At 35.7% G+C, this 18,387-nt stretch overlaps 1 protein-coding gene across 7 annotated transcripts in view; it reads left to right on the top strand.

Annotated features, from left to right (window-relative positions):
• LOC134541693 (calcium uptake protein 3, mitochondrial) overlaps nt 1-9,605 on the top strand; it is a 173,427-nt gene extending 163,822 nt beyond the window's left edge. For 3 of the 7 annotated variants that reach the window (XM_063385315.1, XM_063385318.1, XM_063385321.1), the window contains one exon: nt 8,898-9,484. In XM_063385315.1, the coding sequence (XP_063241385.1) occupies nt 8,898-8,969 (72 nt within the window). In that variant the 3' untranslated portion in view covers nt 8,970-9,484. Of the gene's footprint in view, nt 1-8,689 lie in introns of all 7 variants that reach the window. The other 4 variants (XM_063385319.1, XM_063385316.1, XM_063385320.1 and 1 more) reach the window with 3 other exon arrangements.
• Nucleotides 9,606-18,387: the final 8,782 nt, after the last annotated feature.

The following is an 18,387-nucleotide window of genomic DNA, read 5'->3' as shown; positions in this document are numbered from 1 at the left end:
ATATTTGACATCCGCCGATTTTGGCTTATTGTTTGTGTGTTTGTGTATTAATGTTTCTGTATCTGTTTTTCGGGTTTTCCCTATAATGGTGTATATCCAAAATAATGATAACAATCAATTTTTTCCATTTCAAGAATCATTCAAAAAGTGTTCAAATTAATTTCGACCAGCATACATATCAGCCTCATTACGAACAATGACTCTATACATGGCAACTGATTCCTATATAACATAATCACTATGCACTTCAAACCACAATGCAAGAATGTTGAACAAGTGCTTCTGAACCACAAGGCCTTAAGTGCCCATTGTTTGTCAGCCTTACTCCCAAGTAAACACTAATGACCAAATATTGTTACTCAATGTATCCGAAAAATGAGGCCTCCAGTGCTGATTTTCGTCTGACTTATGCTTAAGTAAAAACTGATGACAAGCTATGTACATAAATAACCTCATATTCTTCGCGATTACTAAAAGATCTATTGCTGAATGTATGATAAGTCTCCGAACCACGAGGCTTACTCTATAGCCTTACTTGGTATAATTTATACATGCAGTATGGCCGTACTTGGTGCGTTCTTTGCCTATAGGTCTAATGGTCCCCAAACCTTGGAACGTCCATCGATCATAAGGATAGGCATTATGTATAATATAGAGTTATGATAATACATCAACTATAAGATGTATTATACATAATGCCTATAAGATTTATTGAACTCAGGGATGAGTCTACAAACCATTATGCATAGAGACACTAAGGAAATACTCGGAATGCTTTATTCTTACTATAGAAACAAAAATTGCTGACAGTGGATCCTTTAGTACCTTTTTACACCTAAGGCTATGCATACAATATTTCGGCTACATACTATACTACATATTAAATTAAACATTACACATCAAATTCAATACACAGTTTGAAGTACATTCACCATCTCTTACATAGAATTCGAATCATGTTCACCAACATCAGCACACAATTCTGTACATGCGATCCATTATCGACAAAAATTCTTAGCATCTCCTTCGACATCGACAGACAATTCGATGTCAATCATAGACACACAATTCGAAACACGTTCACCAACATCAAGGATATAACACATACAAGAATATAATCATATATCTTAAGCTTCGAATTATCCATAATCGATGCACATGCACCATCATAAATGCACAATTAATCACACATGTACCATCACCGACGAATAATTTAATGCACATTATTTATCATTGATGAATATAAAACATCAATACACAATTTGATCCACATTCACCATCATCGATTAATAATTCGATGCACAATGATATGCACTTTGAAACACATGTATTACAAACTTTTTCACTAAAGCAGCACACGCACATATGCATACACATAAGATCCTTACTCTACTTTTATACATTTGCAATTGATAAAAGAAATCCATTTTGATATTAAATTAATCATTTATTTCTTAACTAATTAAAATTTAAAATAATAATTTTGTGTATTATTCAGCCAAAAAATCAATTATTTTTGTATATATTATTCTTCCCTCATTACTTAGACTGTGGTGACTAATTCGTTCCATTATGAAGTAGGGTGCCAGATGAAGGTTTGAATGTGGTGACCATCTTCCCCATTACATCATGTGATTATTTTTAATGAAATCCATGTGAAAAATGAAGATGTAGTCGCGTGAGTGACGTCGAGGTAGCTGACAGTGAGCGACCAGGGTATCTAGGTTGTAAATAATGGGTGGGTGGTCTTGGTATGAATGTAAATGGGGACAAATGGATATATGTAATGAGATTTTTAATGATTCATTCCGATAACATGTGCGAGGAACTCAACAAGGAAAGTGAGGCCCTGACTGAGGCGGCCGTCACTTATCAGTTGGGAGATGGAAAATGTGAGAAGGTAGTTGTGGTTGGGTCCAGTGACCTAGAGGATGCGAGCCAAGATGGCAGATGGGGCAGAGAGAATCCTCTCCACTCGCACTTGGAAGGTGCGAACCTTCAGGAATAAGGAACAAGCAGATGGGACGGGCGACACAGGGAGACAGGTTTGTGAATGAAAGATGTTGGATGAGTAGGAAGTAAGGAATTTAGTCGTAGAGCAATGTGTCCGTAGGTTGTTGCCCCGATAATCCTTGACCACCAGAATCTTCTCAAAGGTGATGGCATGGGCGGTGGAGTTGTGCAGATAAACACTAAACTGGTGATGGGGTAATAGGTTGAGAGATGTGACTTTAGGGAATATGCATCTCTGAAAAGTTCTCACTGCAGCTTTGGGAATAGAAGGTAGCTGAGAGATATGATGGTAATGAGATGGAATGGATGGTAATTTTTCTGAAGAAGTGCAACTCTGAAGATAAAGTGCAACAAGCACTAATTTACCTCAACCATTTTCACCCATGATAGAACACATTTAACTGACTACCGCATTACATTTCTTCCTGGTAACCACCAACCCACTGGGGTACACAGTTCATTCCTTCAGATTGAGGACGCAGGGCTGCTGGGTATCCAGTAAAGAAGTACCAAGGCCGCGCAAAACATAAACATTTAGTACATTTTTCTTTCAAATAATATTAAAACTCTATTTTCACCAAATAAAACCGATTCTTCAATTGTAAAGAGCACATGTTATTTATATACGAGGATATTATTATACATCTTAAGAAAAATGTTTCTTTAAAAACATTTTTAAATCATTGCACATATGTTTTGGTGAAAGGTCTTAGCAATGGCGTATGTCCAAAAACTTACATCAAGTCATGCACTCCCATTGCACAAATCTTTTAAAGATAACATCAATTCCCGGTATGGACCCGGTATGCATATTTCTCTGAGGAAGTTGGAAAAGAAATTAATTGATTTATCACAATGTTCGAATAACTTGAATATCTTAGCAATGGCGTATGTCCAAAAACTTACATCAAGTCAAAGGTTCAAAGTATTTAAGTTTTTGGGATGTACCTTTTTTTAATGTTACACTATTGCAGTACTCTGTGCTGTTTTAAAGTAATTTGGTTCTGACGGATTGTAGATTCAGGAATGTAATACTGAAATACGAGCTGATATGAATGCTGTCATTGGCTTAAACCTCTTGGTGTTTAAATAAATCAACTAGGTTGGTGGGCAGTAAGTCGCTCACATATTTGTTTGACCTCCCAAGAGCCCATATTCCTGCTGCCACCTGGTTAATGGGTAGGGATGTGCATGCACTCCTAGGCAGAGCAGTGAGGGGAAGTGCTGTTCCCAATATATGGTGAACACCAAAAATAATATTCGCAATTCTTCTGTCATCTGCTCTGACTTTCGGCAGAACAGGAGCTACAAAAATTACAACTTATTATCGAGTGGGGAAAGTTTTTAAAGGTCTAAATACATACTGGTTGACAGTGGCCAATTTGTTGCGATCATAGCAACATGCATTCCTCGCATTGTGTCACAGACAGAGACAGACCAATACAAATACCTGCTAACCTCTATACCCATCTGTAATACTGCTAATTGATGGATACAGTAACCATTTTGCTTGCTGTTTAGAGGAACAGGTAAATTTCGCAGTGTGTTACAGCCAAATCACTGGCCAAAACAATTCCCTGCGACCCTCTATCTGCACACATGACCAGCTGGTCGACAAAGACAGTGAACATTATGCTTGATGTTAAAAGTAACAGGAATTCCTCGTAGTGTGGCACAGACAAAGCATTGGACAATAAAATTGCATCTATCTTTACGGTACTTACGACCTTACTGATTGACAGAGATAGTGAACATTGTGTTTGTGGTTTAAAAAAAAAGCAGTGTGGTACAGACAGAGTGGTTGCCAATACAATTACCTACTACACTATCATATCTCATATCTCTGTACTGTACTTTATGACAGGCAGTAGCCATTGCGCATGCTATTAAAGAAACATGAATGCCTCGCAGTGTAACACTCGTGGAGCACTGGCCAATACATTTATTTGCTCATGATACTGTTGGTTGACAGTGTTTTTGACCATTGTTCTTGCTATATGGTTCTCTGGAATACATCGCAGTTTTGTGCAGAGAGTGTGCTGGTCAATGCAGTTCCCTGATATTCTCTATCCTCACTTATTACACTTCTTGCTGACGGACAGTCATCATTGGTATTGCTTTTATAGGAATAGGAATACCTACAATGTGGCACAGACAGAGCACTGGCCAATAAAATTATTTGCCACATTTTATCCTCACACATGACTCTGCTATTTGATAGGGACAGGGACCATTGTGCTCGATCGTATAGGAAACAGGAACATCTCGCAGTATGCACAGACACTGCACTGGCCAATACAATTACCTGCTACACACAGCCTTTTTTTATGTGGTTAAAAGATTCAGTGACCTATAAGCTTGCTATTTGAGGAACAAGAATACCTCGCAATGTGGCACAGTCAGAGAACTATCCAATAAAATTACCTGCTATCCTCTATATTCATTAATGGCGCTGTTGGTTGATAGACAGTGGCCATTGTGTTTAATGTTTAAGGCACTGGAATACCTCGCATGGTGAAACAGACAGAGCACTGACTAATACTTTTATCTGCTACACCTTATCCTCAATCGTTACTCTTATAGTTGACAGAACTGTGACTATTGTGTTTGCTGTTAAAGGAACAGGAATACCTCGTAATGTAGCACAGACAAAGATGATACTTCTGGTTAACAGAGACATGCCCATTGAGCTTGCTATTAGAGGAATACCTCGTAGTGTGGCACAGACAGAGTGCAGGTTAAAACAATTACCTGCTACCCTCTATCATCATCATTAATGACTGGCTATTTAATGGAAACAGTCACCACTATGCTTGCTATTAGAGGAACGGGAATAAATGTCAAGTTGGTACAGACAAAGCAATGGCCAAAACAATTACCTGTTACCCTCTATCTGCACTTATGACCTGCTGGTTGACAAAGACAGTGACCATTATGCCAGATGGTAAATGGAACAGGAATTCGACGCTGTGTGGAGCAGACTGTACAATACCCTAACTCACTCTTCTTGTTAATGTAGGCAATAAACATTTTGTTTGCTGTCACAGGAACAGGAATTTTTCGCAGCATAGCATAGACAGAGCACTGGCAAAAATAACTGCTACAGTACATCCTTACTCATGACACAGTTGTGCCACACATACATTTACCATTGTGCTTTATGTTAGTGGAGAATGAATACCTACAATGTGGCACAGACAGAGCACTGGTCAATACAATTCTTTGCTCCACTCTATCTTCACTCATGGTATGTAACCTTCTGTTTGACTGGTACAGTGACCTTTATGCCTGGTGTTATAGTAATAGCAATATCTCGTAATGTACACAGACGCGGCACTTTACAAAGCAATTACACGTTTCTCCCATCCTCACTCGTAACACTGCTAGTCGATAGAGACCGTAACCATTGTGATTGCTAATAGAGGAATGATATACCTCGCAGTGTGTCACAGACATATTGCTGTCCAATAAAATTAACTGCTACCCACATCCTCACTCACGACTTTGCATATAGATAGGGACACTTGATTTATATCAGAGGAACAGAATAATTCGCAAAAGGATGAAGATAGGGCACTGGCCAATACAGTTATCTGATACTTTCTATCCTTACTCATGACACTGCTGGTCGATGTATAAACACAATTATGCTTGCTATTAGAGGAACACTAATACCTGGTAGAAAAGTAAATGGCAGATAAAAATATATATTCTAACCCTATCCTCACTCATGACACTTCTGGTTGACAGACAGTGACAATGGTGCTTCTGTTAGAGGAACAGAAATACTTTGCAGTGTGTCACAGACAGATTGCTGGCTAATACAATTACCTGTTACCGCCATCCTTATTCATGAGACTGCTGGTTGTTAGAGACAGTGACCATTTGCCTGTTATAGGAACAGGAATACCTTGCAGTGTGACATGGTTAGACAATATTTTGTTACTCTCTGTCCTCAAGGATGTTATCATATTTTTGGGTTTTAGGGAAACCGGTAAATATGCATTCCTCTTTGAAAAAAAACATGTTTGAGGAAGTTCTTGCTTTTTGTATTAATTTTTATAATACATAAGTGATAACAGCAAGTTTACATTCTCAATTAAGTATTGCAGTTTTTATATTTTTCAGTGAGACTGGTGTGTGAATTTTTTTTTTGCACATGGACACTCTTCATTGTACTTTACTTTATATAGATATATTTATGTTAATTATTATATGCAATTTAATTAAACGATGGTGAACTTAAAATATTACTAATTATTTATGATGGCGTAATTTAGTCAAATGTCTTCATGCAGGTTTGTGATAATGACCAAGCTGGTTTATTTGTTTTGTCGGTTTGTTGAATGGTATTAGCGTTTTAACAGCAGTAATAAAGACATAATAATGTGTAGTAACCACTTAAAACTAATAATAAGCTGTTCTATAGAAATAAAAATCTAGATGAATGTTGGTCTTCTTCAAAAAATCATTATGAGGGTTGTTTACCTGGGAGTTGTGAAGTGTAACTCGCAAGTGAGTGAACTAAAGGCTGACAGCGCAGCACTGCCACCTGGAAGCGCAGTAATACGACCTGGCAACCAAGGCCGACAGATCAGTAATGTAACCTGGCAGCGCAGAGCTGCGACCTAGTAGCCAAGACCGGCAGCGCAGAGCTGCAGAAAGGCATGGTAGTGCTGCGACGTGGCAACTAAGGCTGACAGAGCATTAATGCTACCTGAAAAATATGGCTCGCAGCACATCATGAGGGTTCCTTCCAAAACAGCTTCAAACTCAGGGGTACCAACCGAGATATTACCAAGGAGAAGAATACAACCGGAAGACTCGCCTGTGTATCGATTGTGTGGACTACATCAAAGAACCTTTTAGAATTATCTGTAACCGTCCTAGTCTTTCTATTTTAACCTAGAGTGTTTGAGAGGCAATAGGAGGGAGAGGGGGAGGGATTTAGGGTATAAGTACTCGGGTTTTTAGGCATTTCAGTTGAGAGAGGGGGAGATAGGAGAGTATGGAGTTTATTGGAGAACTAAGTATAATGTTTTTGTTAGTTATTTTCTGTAATGGCCAGTCATTTTTCTAGTTTGATATGTTTGCTGTAATACACTGTTACTTGTAAATTTCACTAATGTTTTCTGACACATTTTTCCTTGGTATTTTGTGTGTGATGCACCTGGTAAAATAAAGTGTTAGTTTTTTTTTTTTTTTTTTGTTCTCATAATAATCTGAACTTGTTTGCACTTCCTGCGTCTTTTGTACTGTCTACTTGGTGGCCGTAATGTTTTCAGAGTAGTAAAAGTATTTTAACTCTCCAAAGCCTTGAAATTATTCGTAATATTATAGTATGTTATTTTTCAGAGATTTAAGAACTTATCACTCAAAAACATTTGTTATAAAGTAACTTGAGATACCTATTGGGAATATTTCTGAGATAATTTCGTGTGATAAAAAACAAAATATATAAAAACTTCATTGTACCTGAAAAAAGGTAATGAGATCAGATTGATTAGTTTTGTATTGTTAGTGGAAAGTTTGTTTGTTTCCTATATTTGTTTAATAGTTACACTTCAAAAAATTTATAAAATTTACTTGTTTTGTCTTGTTGATGTTCTTAAGTTTTCAGCGTTTATGTTATTTCCTCTGATTTTCATATAATATGCAGGTAAGACCCCATCTAGGCAAACAAGTGTTTACCTTGTGCTTTGGTAAAAGAGTTGGTGCTTGCAGCGAGTGTTTGAAACCAGATGAGACTGGCTTCAAAGGCAAGACCATCAGCGCGTGCTCACGATACGAAGTGGTGCATTCAATTATATTTAACCATTTTGTTGAAGGTTGTGTTTGTGTTATTTATTTTTATTATAAGTAACAATTAAAGGTCTTGTAGTAGGTGTGGAATAACTGTATCATTAGATTAAGCTATGAATTTATAACTATTACAGCAATTAGATAAGAAAAAATTTTAATTAATAATTTTTGCATAGTATTATATATGGTAATGAGATTTGAACCTAATCAAAAACAACTTCTTCTGATTTGGAGCCACGCACGGTGCCAATGCACTATTAAAGTACAACATAAGTTAGAACGATATTGTTTTAATTATTAAAGTGATACAAAATTTCATATGTATTTTAAAACTTGTGATTCTCCTTTATATGACTTTATAAGTTTACAATTTGTATTTGAGAATAGTTTTGCTACTAAAAATCTTCATTTGGCATACTAATGCGATTGCTGAGTTTTCCCATGTTTACAAAATGGTGTGTATATATATATAAATATATATATACACACACATATATATATATATATATATGTTTATGCTGCAACACGTTGGTCCATCGTGTTGACGACTTCAGGCGGTAGATATGACGGACATAGAGAAATGTGGGCATCATTTCATTGTTCTCAAATACTAACGACAAGCCACAGACCGCAGCTTGTCGGTCATGACAACAGTTCGTCAATTTCCAAGCTCCTGTGCTCGAGGCTACAATATCTGGCCACATGAATGAACTAGTCAAATCGCAGGCACTGCCATTAATGGGCATAGCCTCGCTCTGGGGAGCTTGTAAAATGACGCTCTGGTTGTAGAGAGCACCTGAACACCACACACGCCCCAAAGGCGGGAATCCCGACAACTCTCACGCCTGCCGCCTGCTCGCTGTGTGCATTTCAGAATCGAGCCCCTGGTAGCCAAAACCAACAGCTGGAATCAACCCAAAAAATATCGGAACAAGATTTGTTGGATTGGTGCTGAAATACAGAGTGTTCTGAACCAGAGATTGCTACAGTAATGAGTTTTAAATTTAGATTGTTAACTTTCGTAAGCATAGTTTTTTATTGTTTCTGTTTATCTGATTTTTTTAAATATTTTTTTATTCCAGTCATACACAAAGAATGAAGGCTGGGATGCGTTTAAGTCGTGTGTGAAGCAGGAAATGAAGACTCCAGTCTGAATGCTGCCATCTGCTTTGATTCTACCAGTGCTCATGAAATTGAGTACTAACACACCCTGGTGCTGAATTTTAAATGCTTTATGAATGTTGAGAAGTGTTCGAGACAAAAGATTTTTATACAGTATTATAAACGTTATTACAGGCAAAAATTTCAAGAAGTGTTTGCTTGAAATTTAATTAATTCATTGTGTATGAAAAGTTTACTAAGAATGTACGTATATTATGAAACCTTGTTAACCTTCTTAACGTTCCTAAATCTTAAGTTTTAATATTGATCGCACCTGGTTGCACATGATGAGGATTTTCACTCTGTTTACAAATATTAACTTCTTTTAGATCTGCCAGTTATTTTAATTGCTTCTTTGTGAATGGAATACACGTGTTTTTTCTTTCTTTCAGAGAAGAGAAAATAGCTGTTGTATATTTAATAAATGTTTCTATTAGGCTGTGATATAACTCGGTCACAAATAAATTATTACTGTTTGTAACATTTATGATAAATACATGATGTATGTTTAAATGGTTGACTTTTAATTTAAAAAATATATCTATTTCTTTCTTAAAGGATGATCACTACACAACAGAATCTAGATGTAAATGCACTGTGTAAGCATTTAATAACAGTATAAGCAAACTAAAAATACGAATTTTATCTATTTGGGATTAAACTTGACATCAAGTCAGTGGTTTTCATATAGACACACATGGATGTATTTGCTAAACTCCGTCACCGATCACCATGAAAGTTGGCGCTCTGGGTGTTTTTTCACGGAGAAGGTTTTCCTGCTGTCAGTTTTTTCTATTAACTCTCTACTAGATGGTGCTGCAGCGCATCAACTTCAAGCTTGATATGCGATTTTTAAAGATTAATCAACATCGATATGAAATCAATTCCATTACCAGACCTCAATTCAGCCTGTTAATGGTTAATTAAGGCGAGTTGTAGATAATGTAAGATATTACAATTAAACAAGCCCGGATTCAATAGTTTACATGGTACAGAATATATGAATTTGTTATAATTTTACCATTTATTTTTTCAACCCATGCAAACAATGTTACGTTTTATCAAAAATTGTTTGAGACAAAATTTTTAGATCAACGTTATAAGATTTACAAAAAAAAAAAAATTTAACGGATTTGGTAGTGTTCTTACAAACGGAGTTATGATTTTTTTTTTAATTTACCCCTCTTTATTTCATTCCCTTGTATCAATAGTTCGTCAAATCAAAAATTGTTTTAGACAAAAGTTTTGTATAAAAAAGTTATAAAACAATGTGTACGAATTCTGTTTTTGTCTACGAAAGGAGTTATGATTTTTTTTTGTCATAAAACCCTTGTTTTTTTCAACCCCTTGCAGTTATGGTTGGTGGTATAAAAAATTTATTCAGAAATTTTTTTTAGTATTACCCCTAAGAGTTATAATACATTAAAACGGATGTGATATTTTCCATATTATGGGATTTACAGTGATTTTTCTGTTTTTCAATTAACCTTCCCAATTTCCTTTGGTCGGATATTGTCCATTAACAAACTCGACTGAGATTTTCCTTTACTATATTTTATGTATTAGTTTGGGAGTGATTTGTGAAAAATTGCTGTAGTTTGTGTCCAAAAAATTGTGATATATATATATATATATATATATATATATATATATATATATATATGTTTCATGGTTCATAGACCCCAAAACCATTGTCAACTCAAAAGTGTGTGTGTGTGTGTATATATATATATATATATATATATATATACACACACACACACACACTTTTGAGTTGACAATGGTTTTGGGGTCTATGAACCATGAAACATATATATATATATATATATATATATATATATGAAGTCGCACCATGTTAACTGCTACAGTAGGTAGTTTTTCTTTGAACTCTACATAAAAAATAAAATTATCCTATAATATGGCAGAAAAAATTTCTGTGCCAACTAACTTACATGCACCTTAGAGCCATTATTTCCAAGTTTAGTACAAAAATAATCTTAATAATTCTAGGAAGCACATACGTTCTAAAATTAAAAAAAAATCCCAAAAAAAGCTTTTAAATTACCAATAAAGTAAAATTGGCAAAAAAGTGACAGGCACAATATACTCTTTTATATACGGTACAACAAACAATGCAAGAAATGCATTTGAACAAAACTCCCAGGCAAACGTACCTGTCACTTTTTTTTTCTTCAAAAATTTCAACTGCACAGTCTCATGCACACACACATGCAATGCCAGGTTTAATTGATACTGAGTCATTTCGTAGTTTTATATCAATTCAATTTTTTTAATTATAAGAAAGTAATCTAGTCAATAAAACCGAATAAATAACTTTCAAATGTTTTACTGCCTCAGAGCAACCATTAAATATTAACATAGCTGCATTTATCAAAGTCAAAATAGATTTATTTTTAGGATGTTTCAGTTTTTACTGTATAATTATTTAACGACTGATCTGATTTTCGAGTCAGATTTAAATGATTATACTGGCTTAGTAATTGACCTTCAAGCATGACATTTTTAATTTTAATTTAATAAGCAAGTCAGTATCTCCTTTACATATACCGACTCTAGAGTTCAGAGAAAAGTTGACATGCTACAACCCAGTGCTGACAATGGATTTAGCATACTTCTAAACCATCTCAGGCAGGACAAATGATTGGAAACTAGAGACCTATGTAGCAAATATTCAGCAGATGTCTCAATCAAACAATTGCGATATACCCATCTCATTGTATATAACATCAAACTTTTGTATCCTACCCCAATCAATTATCACCCCTATCAGCCATTAGGAAACAAGAATGCATAATTTGCATAACGAAGAACATGACTTGTAAAGATCTTATCAAACCATCAACCTCTTCAGTTCTCCTGCATTTTTTGTACCGAAAGGCAAATATTATCGCTTAATATGCGATTTTCACAAGATTAATCAACATATCAATATTAAATCAATACTTACCATTACTAGACCTCAATTCAGCCTTTCATTAGTTAAGGCAAACTATTTAAGTGTTTTGTAACTCAATTCGAACTATCATCGAATTCCCCTCACCCAAAAATCAAAATGTGTCACTACATTTTCTGTACTGTGGAAACTGTAGGGCCTACCAGTACAGATATGTGCATTTTGAATGGGCTACTGATGAACAGGTGCTAACTCGCTTGTTCGACCAAGTATGAGGAGAATTAAATTTAGGTATGTTTTCAACTATTTAGATGAGTTGGTATTTATTCCGAGAGTTTTGAAGATCTAATGACCCAACTCACAGAAGTACTCCACAGACTACGCAATGCAGGTATGATTTCAATACAAATAAAGTAAAATTTGCAGTCCAAATGTCTATGTAATTTAGTTTCAAGCAAAGGAGAAACACTTGATCCCGAACAAAACCTCCAAAAGATTCTAAAGGAATTGCCCACTTCATGGTCGTGGCTAATTTTTATTCCAAGTATATTCCAAAATTTTCTGAACATGCAGCACCTCTAAATGTTCGGCGCAAGAAAAATGTACATTTCCACTTTGGACCTGACCAAGCTTTCCCATTTTTAAAACAGGCAAACTGCCAGTCCCCCAGTATTATGCTTAGTCGATGTCACTAAATCATTATACAGTCTGATGTGTATAGCATAGCAGTATAAGTGGGTTTGATGACTGTCGCTAATCGATTATTTTTGCTTCACGAGCCCTCACCCATCAATAAAGATAAATATGTATAATCAGTATATTAGTTAGAATGCTTGTCTGTAGTCTTTGGCACAGTAAAATAAATACAATTTTATAACAGATTATTTCTCTTAAAAACAATTTATTAACCGAGCCTTTGCATGGCTTTTGGCAAATCCTAAATAAATAAGAAAACGTAGATGCTAGATTACCAAAATTTCTTCTCTCAAATTTCAAATCCAGCACATTAGAAGTTCTCAAAATATTGTAGCACACACACTTTGTCGAATGTTCTAGAACTTCTTGGACCAAACTCTTACAGAGGATCTTCCACATTTTAGATAGGCTTTGCTAACTATTTTTCCTTCAGCATTCCAAGACCTTCAGTCTCACCAGCAGTCGAATCCATAATTTCCAAATATTATTAATCATGTAAAATTTTGGTCTTCTCTAAAATTTTACAAAGTTTCCCTAGTACTTTTTTATTGTCGGACACAACGATCCATATCTTTCAAAGTGGTTGTATCCAAGAATTTAAGAGCCAAGATTTTTGGTATCGCCATGCTTCTCCCCTCGGTGCTAATTTGGGCTCCTATAAAACAATACAAAACAATTTTATTTAGGATGACATGCATCTCAATATTTCCGAACACATCAAATCGTGCAAACTCTATGCTCTCAGGAAACCTGCACAGAACACATAGTATTATTTCTTGTTTTCTGATGTAATTTATCATTATATGCAAAAACATTTTTATTGCTTTTTTAGGACCATTTATCCATTCCAAAACTGTACACACAATGCCAGTGGTATGCATATATGCATTATCAAATTTATTTTGGCACATTCTCCTTAGGAAAGCAATGTGCCGAAAATTAGGTATTTTCTTGGAACAATTAAATTTTATTTAAGAAGTACATTTTAAAGAGAATATCTGGGTGTGCGCTTTCACATATTCATAGTTTAAAACTGTTTGATTATTGAATTCTCAGTGTGTACTTTCAAGTTTACATTTCTGTACGTGGCTCATCCGCCACTAATGTAAGCGCAGAGCGGCCATGTTCCTTATCACAGGCGGTGTTAGCAGAGCTACGGGTGTGTCCCAAGTGCCCCATGCAGACACTGTGCTTTCAGACCTGCCTCTGTGCCACGTGGCATGCCCGCTAGGACACAGCTCCATGCCGAGAACACCGCCGATGTAGTCTTTCCCCACCCCCAAACTTACCCTAATTTTTGGCTCTTCCTTGAACTGTCATATTGAGAATTACCCCCATCCCCTTTCTTTCAAGTGTCCCTGGGACTTAGCTCTCTGCTGCTGCTTTGCATCGCCACAACACCTGTTGGTCAATCATAGTAATAACTTTACGCCCCCCTTCCCATGCAGAAACCATCTGCAGCAGATGTTGCTCTACTATGCTGCTGTACACCTTCTGTTGGCTTCAGTTGAAAATACTCCACCCCACTCTGTGCTTATTTTATTTCCTGATATGCAACCTCTCGGCCATTTTGGCAGCCTATTTCAGGCTCCCATGACTCTATTCCATGCTGCATGTGCCCTCTTCAAGCCTTCTGGCCAACTACTATCTTCTCCCTCCTCTTATCTTCTTCTGCTCCTGTGGGGGCTTTTAATTATGCATGTGTTCCACCCCTACTTAACAGTATTGTGTCGGCGAGCATGCTTCATTGTTTTACTTCGTATTTTCGTTTTCTACAGCCTGTTCTGCATTTGCAATAAATTTATCACAGGCTGTAAAAATGATAATTTCGTAATTAGTTTCCCCATAAATTATTTTCCATCATTTTGTCGATAATGTGGTTTTCTAGTGTTTTCTTACTGAATTTCCGGATAAAACTCTCCATGTTGTAGTCAACATCTTCCTCTCCACAGCAATAAGTGCCAACCAAAAAGTTCTTAAATTTTAATTTTTTGTCCCCTTTGTGTTTCTGCCCGAAACTGATAGGTTTTTTTTTAAACCACAGCTACACGACGTTTCGTGGCAATGTCTGCTAACCAATGCCCTTTTGCCATCTCCCACCCTGGCATAGAGCAGAGAAGTCAAAACAAAGGTATGTAGGTAATCCTTAGTAATATCTCATTTGGTGAACCTGCTCTACCTTTGCAAATTATGTAAATAAGTGACAAATATTATTCCGTAAATCCGATTTTAAAGTACTCTACTGTCAGAAGTCTACCTGTATTTATTTTAAAACAAAAATGTAAAATGGAGCACTTCACATAATTTTCTATAATATATTGATTTATATGCTCTAAAGTTATTGTTATAATTAAGATAGTTAAATAAGGAAATATTTTGCTAAAAAAGATTTCATTCAAATTCGTATTCTTAAAATATTTCTTTTGATCACCATAACCAACAGACTTAGCCATTAAAAACTGGAGATATACTTCCATTTCTTAAATATTTAAATGTCTTTTTTGATTCCTTTCTCTAGATTTTTGCAATACTTAAACCATATTTTGTAAGACTGAATTTCTTCTTTGTACTACACACACCGAGCCTTATGAATTCTTGCTGAGCAGAATATAAAATTAAGCTTGTTTTATAAATTTAGCAAGTAAACTGTTCCTTCCACTATCAACTTCCCAGGAATGTTAATACTACATTAACAATTTAATTTAAACCTTAATAACTTGATATATACAAATGGAAAGAGTTTCAGCTCACAGCGCATGAGCTGTCTGCTGATAAGCTGTTTATGCTGATGGAAAGCTAAATGTATGTGTTCCTCTGTCTATGTTTCTCGGATTCGTAAATCATCATTAATTTGAAACTAGGGCTTCTCCTGTTTTTAATGTAGGTACACACACACATAATGCCACATTTGTTGTTGCAGATAATTCACAGAATGTTTCACTAGCACTCAGTGGCGTAGCCAGGATTTGTGTATGGGGGGTGTTAAGAAGCATGCCCCCCCCCCCCCCCCGTATTAAAGCGGGGGGTCCGGGGGTCCTCCCCCGGGAAGATTTGGATTTTAAGGTGTAAAATAGTGCTATTTTAGCAGTTTTCGGTTCTTAAATTTAAATATTGTAATGGTAAAAATTTTATTAATTTTAATATGAAATTTGTTTGAGTGATGAATAAGAAATTAATTAAAGATTTGGTGCAAAAGGGGGGGGGGTTGAACCCCCAAACCCCCCCCCCCCCCTGGCTACGCCCCTGCTAGCACTACAGTCTATCGAATTCGTGTTCAAACTAGCACGATCGAATGCATCAAGATGCTGAAGAATGTAGAAAATTTCAATATCAATATTCCGGTCCTGGAGTCTCAATGGGTATCCTGGCTGCACATCAATTGGATAGTAAAATCCAACTTCGATACAGGAAAATCAAGACACATCATAATTGTGCTTCAGACTGGAAGACAGCTCAAGGCAGGGGTAAGATGGTTGGTGTTTGATGATTATCAAACTCATAAATATTTTAAACACAGAAAACCACCCATACCTGAATATGTAAAAGTTCTTAAAATGGAAGATTTCCTCGCATACCAAATTTATGCAAAATTCCAGCAGGACTACAATGGTCGCAGATACAAATAATGAGACCACACAAGTAGTGTATAAATGGGGCTCTGGCGCCTGGCTTCTGGCTGTGGATTGTGGTTGGGGTCAATGACCGATTGCTCTGATGTCACGGCGTCCATCTTGGATGACCGTGACCCTGAACATTGACTTTGACCTTGATCTTAAAAATTTGCCCAAAATTCGCCAAAATCCGCCAAAATTTCAAGTTTATTTGGAAAAAAATTCCGCCAAAAAATTTGAAAAAAATATAAAATTTCTCTTTTTGAGGGAACAATTCCCATTTCGAGGAAACATTTCCCGTTTTGAGTCCTTAAAAATACCAGCGTCTTGAAATGTCCATATTGAGGCTTAAGCATTGATGTCTACAGCCTCTGAAAAGACTCTGACATTATCATGAATTATGACATCACAGTTTCAATTTCCGTTACGGACGCCATATTGATAATATTTATTTATTATCCGATTTTAATAAAAAAATTATTAAAAATTAAATAATAAAATTTTAGTAAAGAATTATATTAAAAAATGCAATTATGTCATGCAGCTCGGAGTCCTCGGTTCGAACCTGGTGAGGGCAAAAAAAGTTTAAAAAAATGGCGACGATCCTTCCTCCATGGAAGCCACCGGCAGTCTGACCTCCCACCACCAATAACAAGGTCTATATCGTTAGCTAGTATGTTGTCACGTCCGCCATCTTGTTTTTGTCTGCTGGAGACCACCATATTGTTTTTACTACTAGAGTATGCTACCGTCATATTAAGTTAATTTTTACCTTCTAGAGTGCAGCATTAATTTATTTTTACTGTGGCAACCACCATCTAAACATTTGGGTGCCATCTTAGAATTATGTATATATTTAGCTATAAATACGAGAAAAACTCCTAATTTAATTAAATAAAATTGCAATCGATATACGTATTGATTCGATCGATTCCAGTCTTTTGATCCCTGGGCGATGGAAAAAAATTAACTTTATGTAAAATATATACTTATTTAATAAATAATGTAGTAAGTCATAAAAGATGCAAAGTTTCAAGCCAACCATCATCCCATAAGCCATTATGACTGCCATCTTGGAAATTTGTTATAATTAACCTAGAAATTCGGGAAAAAGTTCAAAATTCATAAAACTTAGATCGATAAGGTGCTTGGTTCAATCCCTGGGCAAAGCAAAATAAATAAATAAATTTAATTAAAAATATGAAAAAAAGTGTCAGGTTAGAGAAATAAAACATCGCAAATTCTTTACAAAATACATTTTATCACATAATTTATATTCTACTACAGGAACACTTGCGAAAGTTAGCTGGGAGGAGGCTAGCGACCAGGAAGAAGATCTTGCGATGGACAAAGACAAAGAGTCCGGGAAAACATTGCATATGTGCCTGTGAGCACCTCCACTCTGACTGAGGTGGATATTGCTGGTGTTGGGTGTGGGATATAAGGCACATATCCCGAACTATCAACATTGGAGCTGTGTGTGCGAATAGTTGTGGTCAGAGTATTTGATGGCTAGTATGGATAATACTGCGGGGCGGGCTATTACGAAGGGTAGGCCCTACCTAAGGCACCCGTTGAGAAATGATGAACCTAACAAAAATTAATTTATTATTATACTCGAAATATTAATAAAAAATTCTTGCTTTTGATTGATTCCATATACACTTTCACTTGACTTGCAACTCTTGAAAGTGACAAAGCCACATACAGTTTGTCGTGTGAAGTTATATTAAAAAATAAATAATGTATTTCTTAGCATATAAAAGTGATACCAAAAATTGGTTGTCTGTAAAGTCGGTTTACGGACGATAGTTTAACGTGACAACGTCATAAAAAAACATTGATGAAATGATTGATCCAGAAGAAAATGAAATATATTCGGCCTGAGACTGAGCCGTAATAGGTTTTTGCAACCAAACCATTTAGGCATTAAAAATATTATATTCTTTGAGGAAGAATTTTTTTTTAAAATTTGTCTATCTTTTGTAAGATAAAATCTACCTCTGCATACTTTTATGAATAAAATTGAATCATTTTTATTGAATTATCACTATATTGTATGGATACAAAGAAGGAGTGAAGTGAAATCTACAATTTAATTAATAAATTTACTTTTATTTGTATTCATTAATTCAAATATATTTATTACTTTTGAAGTGACGTGCGCGCCGTATTTATTTTTACAAGTAC

The sequence above is a fragment of the Bacillus rossius genome (genome assembly GCF_032445375.1).
Source record: "Bacillus rossius redtenbacheri isolate Brsri chromosome 4 unlocalized genomic scaffold, Brsri_v3 Brsri_v3_scf4_1, whole genome shotgun sequence".
In the NCBI taxonomy this organism is placed as follows: Eukaryota; Metazoa; Arthropoda; class Insecta; order Phasmatodea; family Bacillidae; genus Bacillus; species Bacillus rossius.
Note: the sequence above shows the minus strand (reverse complement) of the source record. Positions and strands in the feature narration are given on the sequence as shown.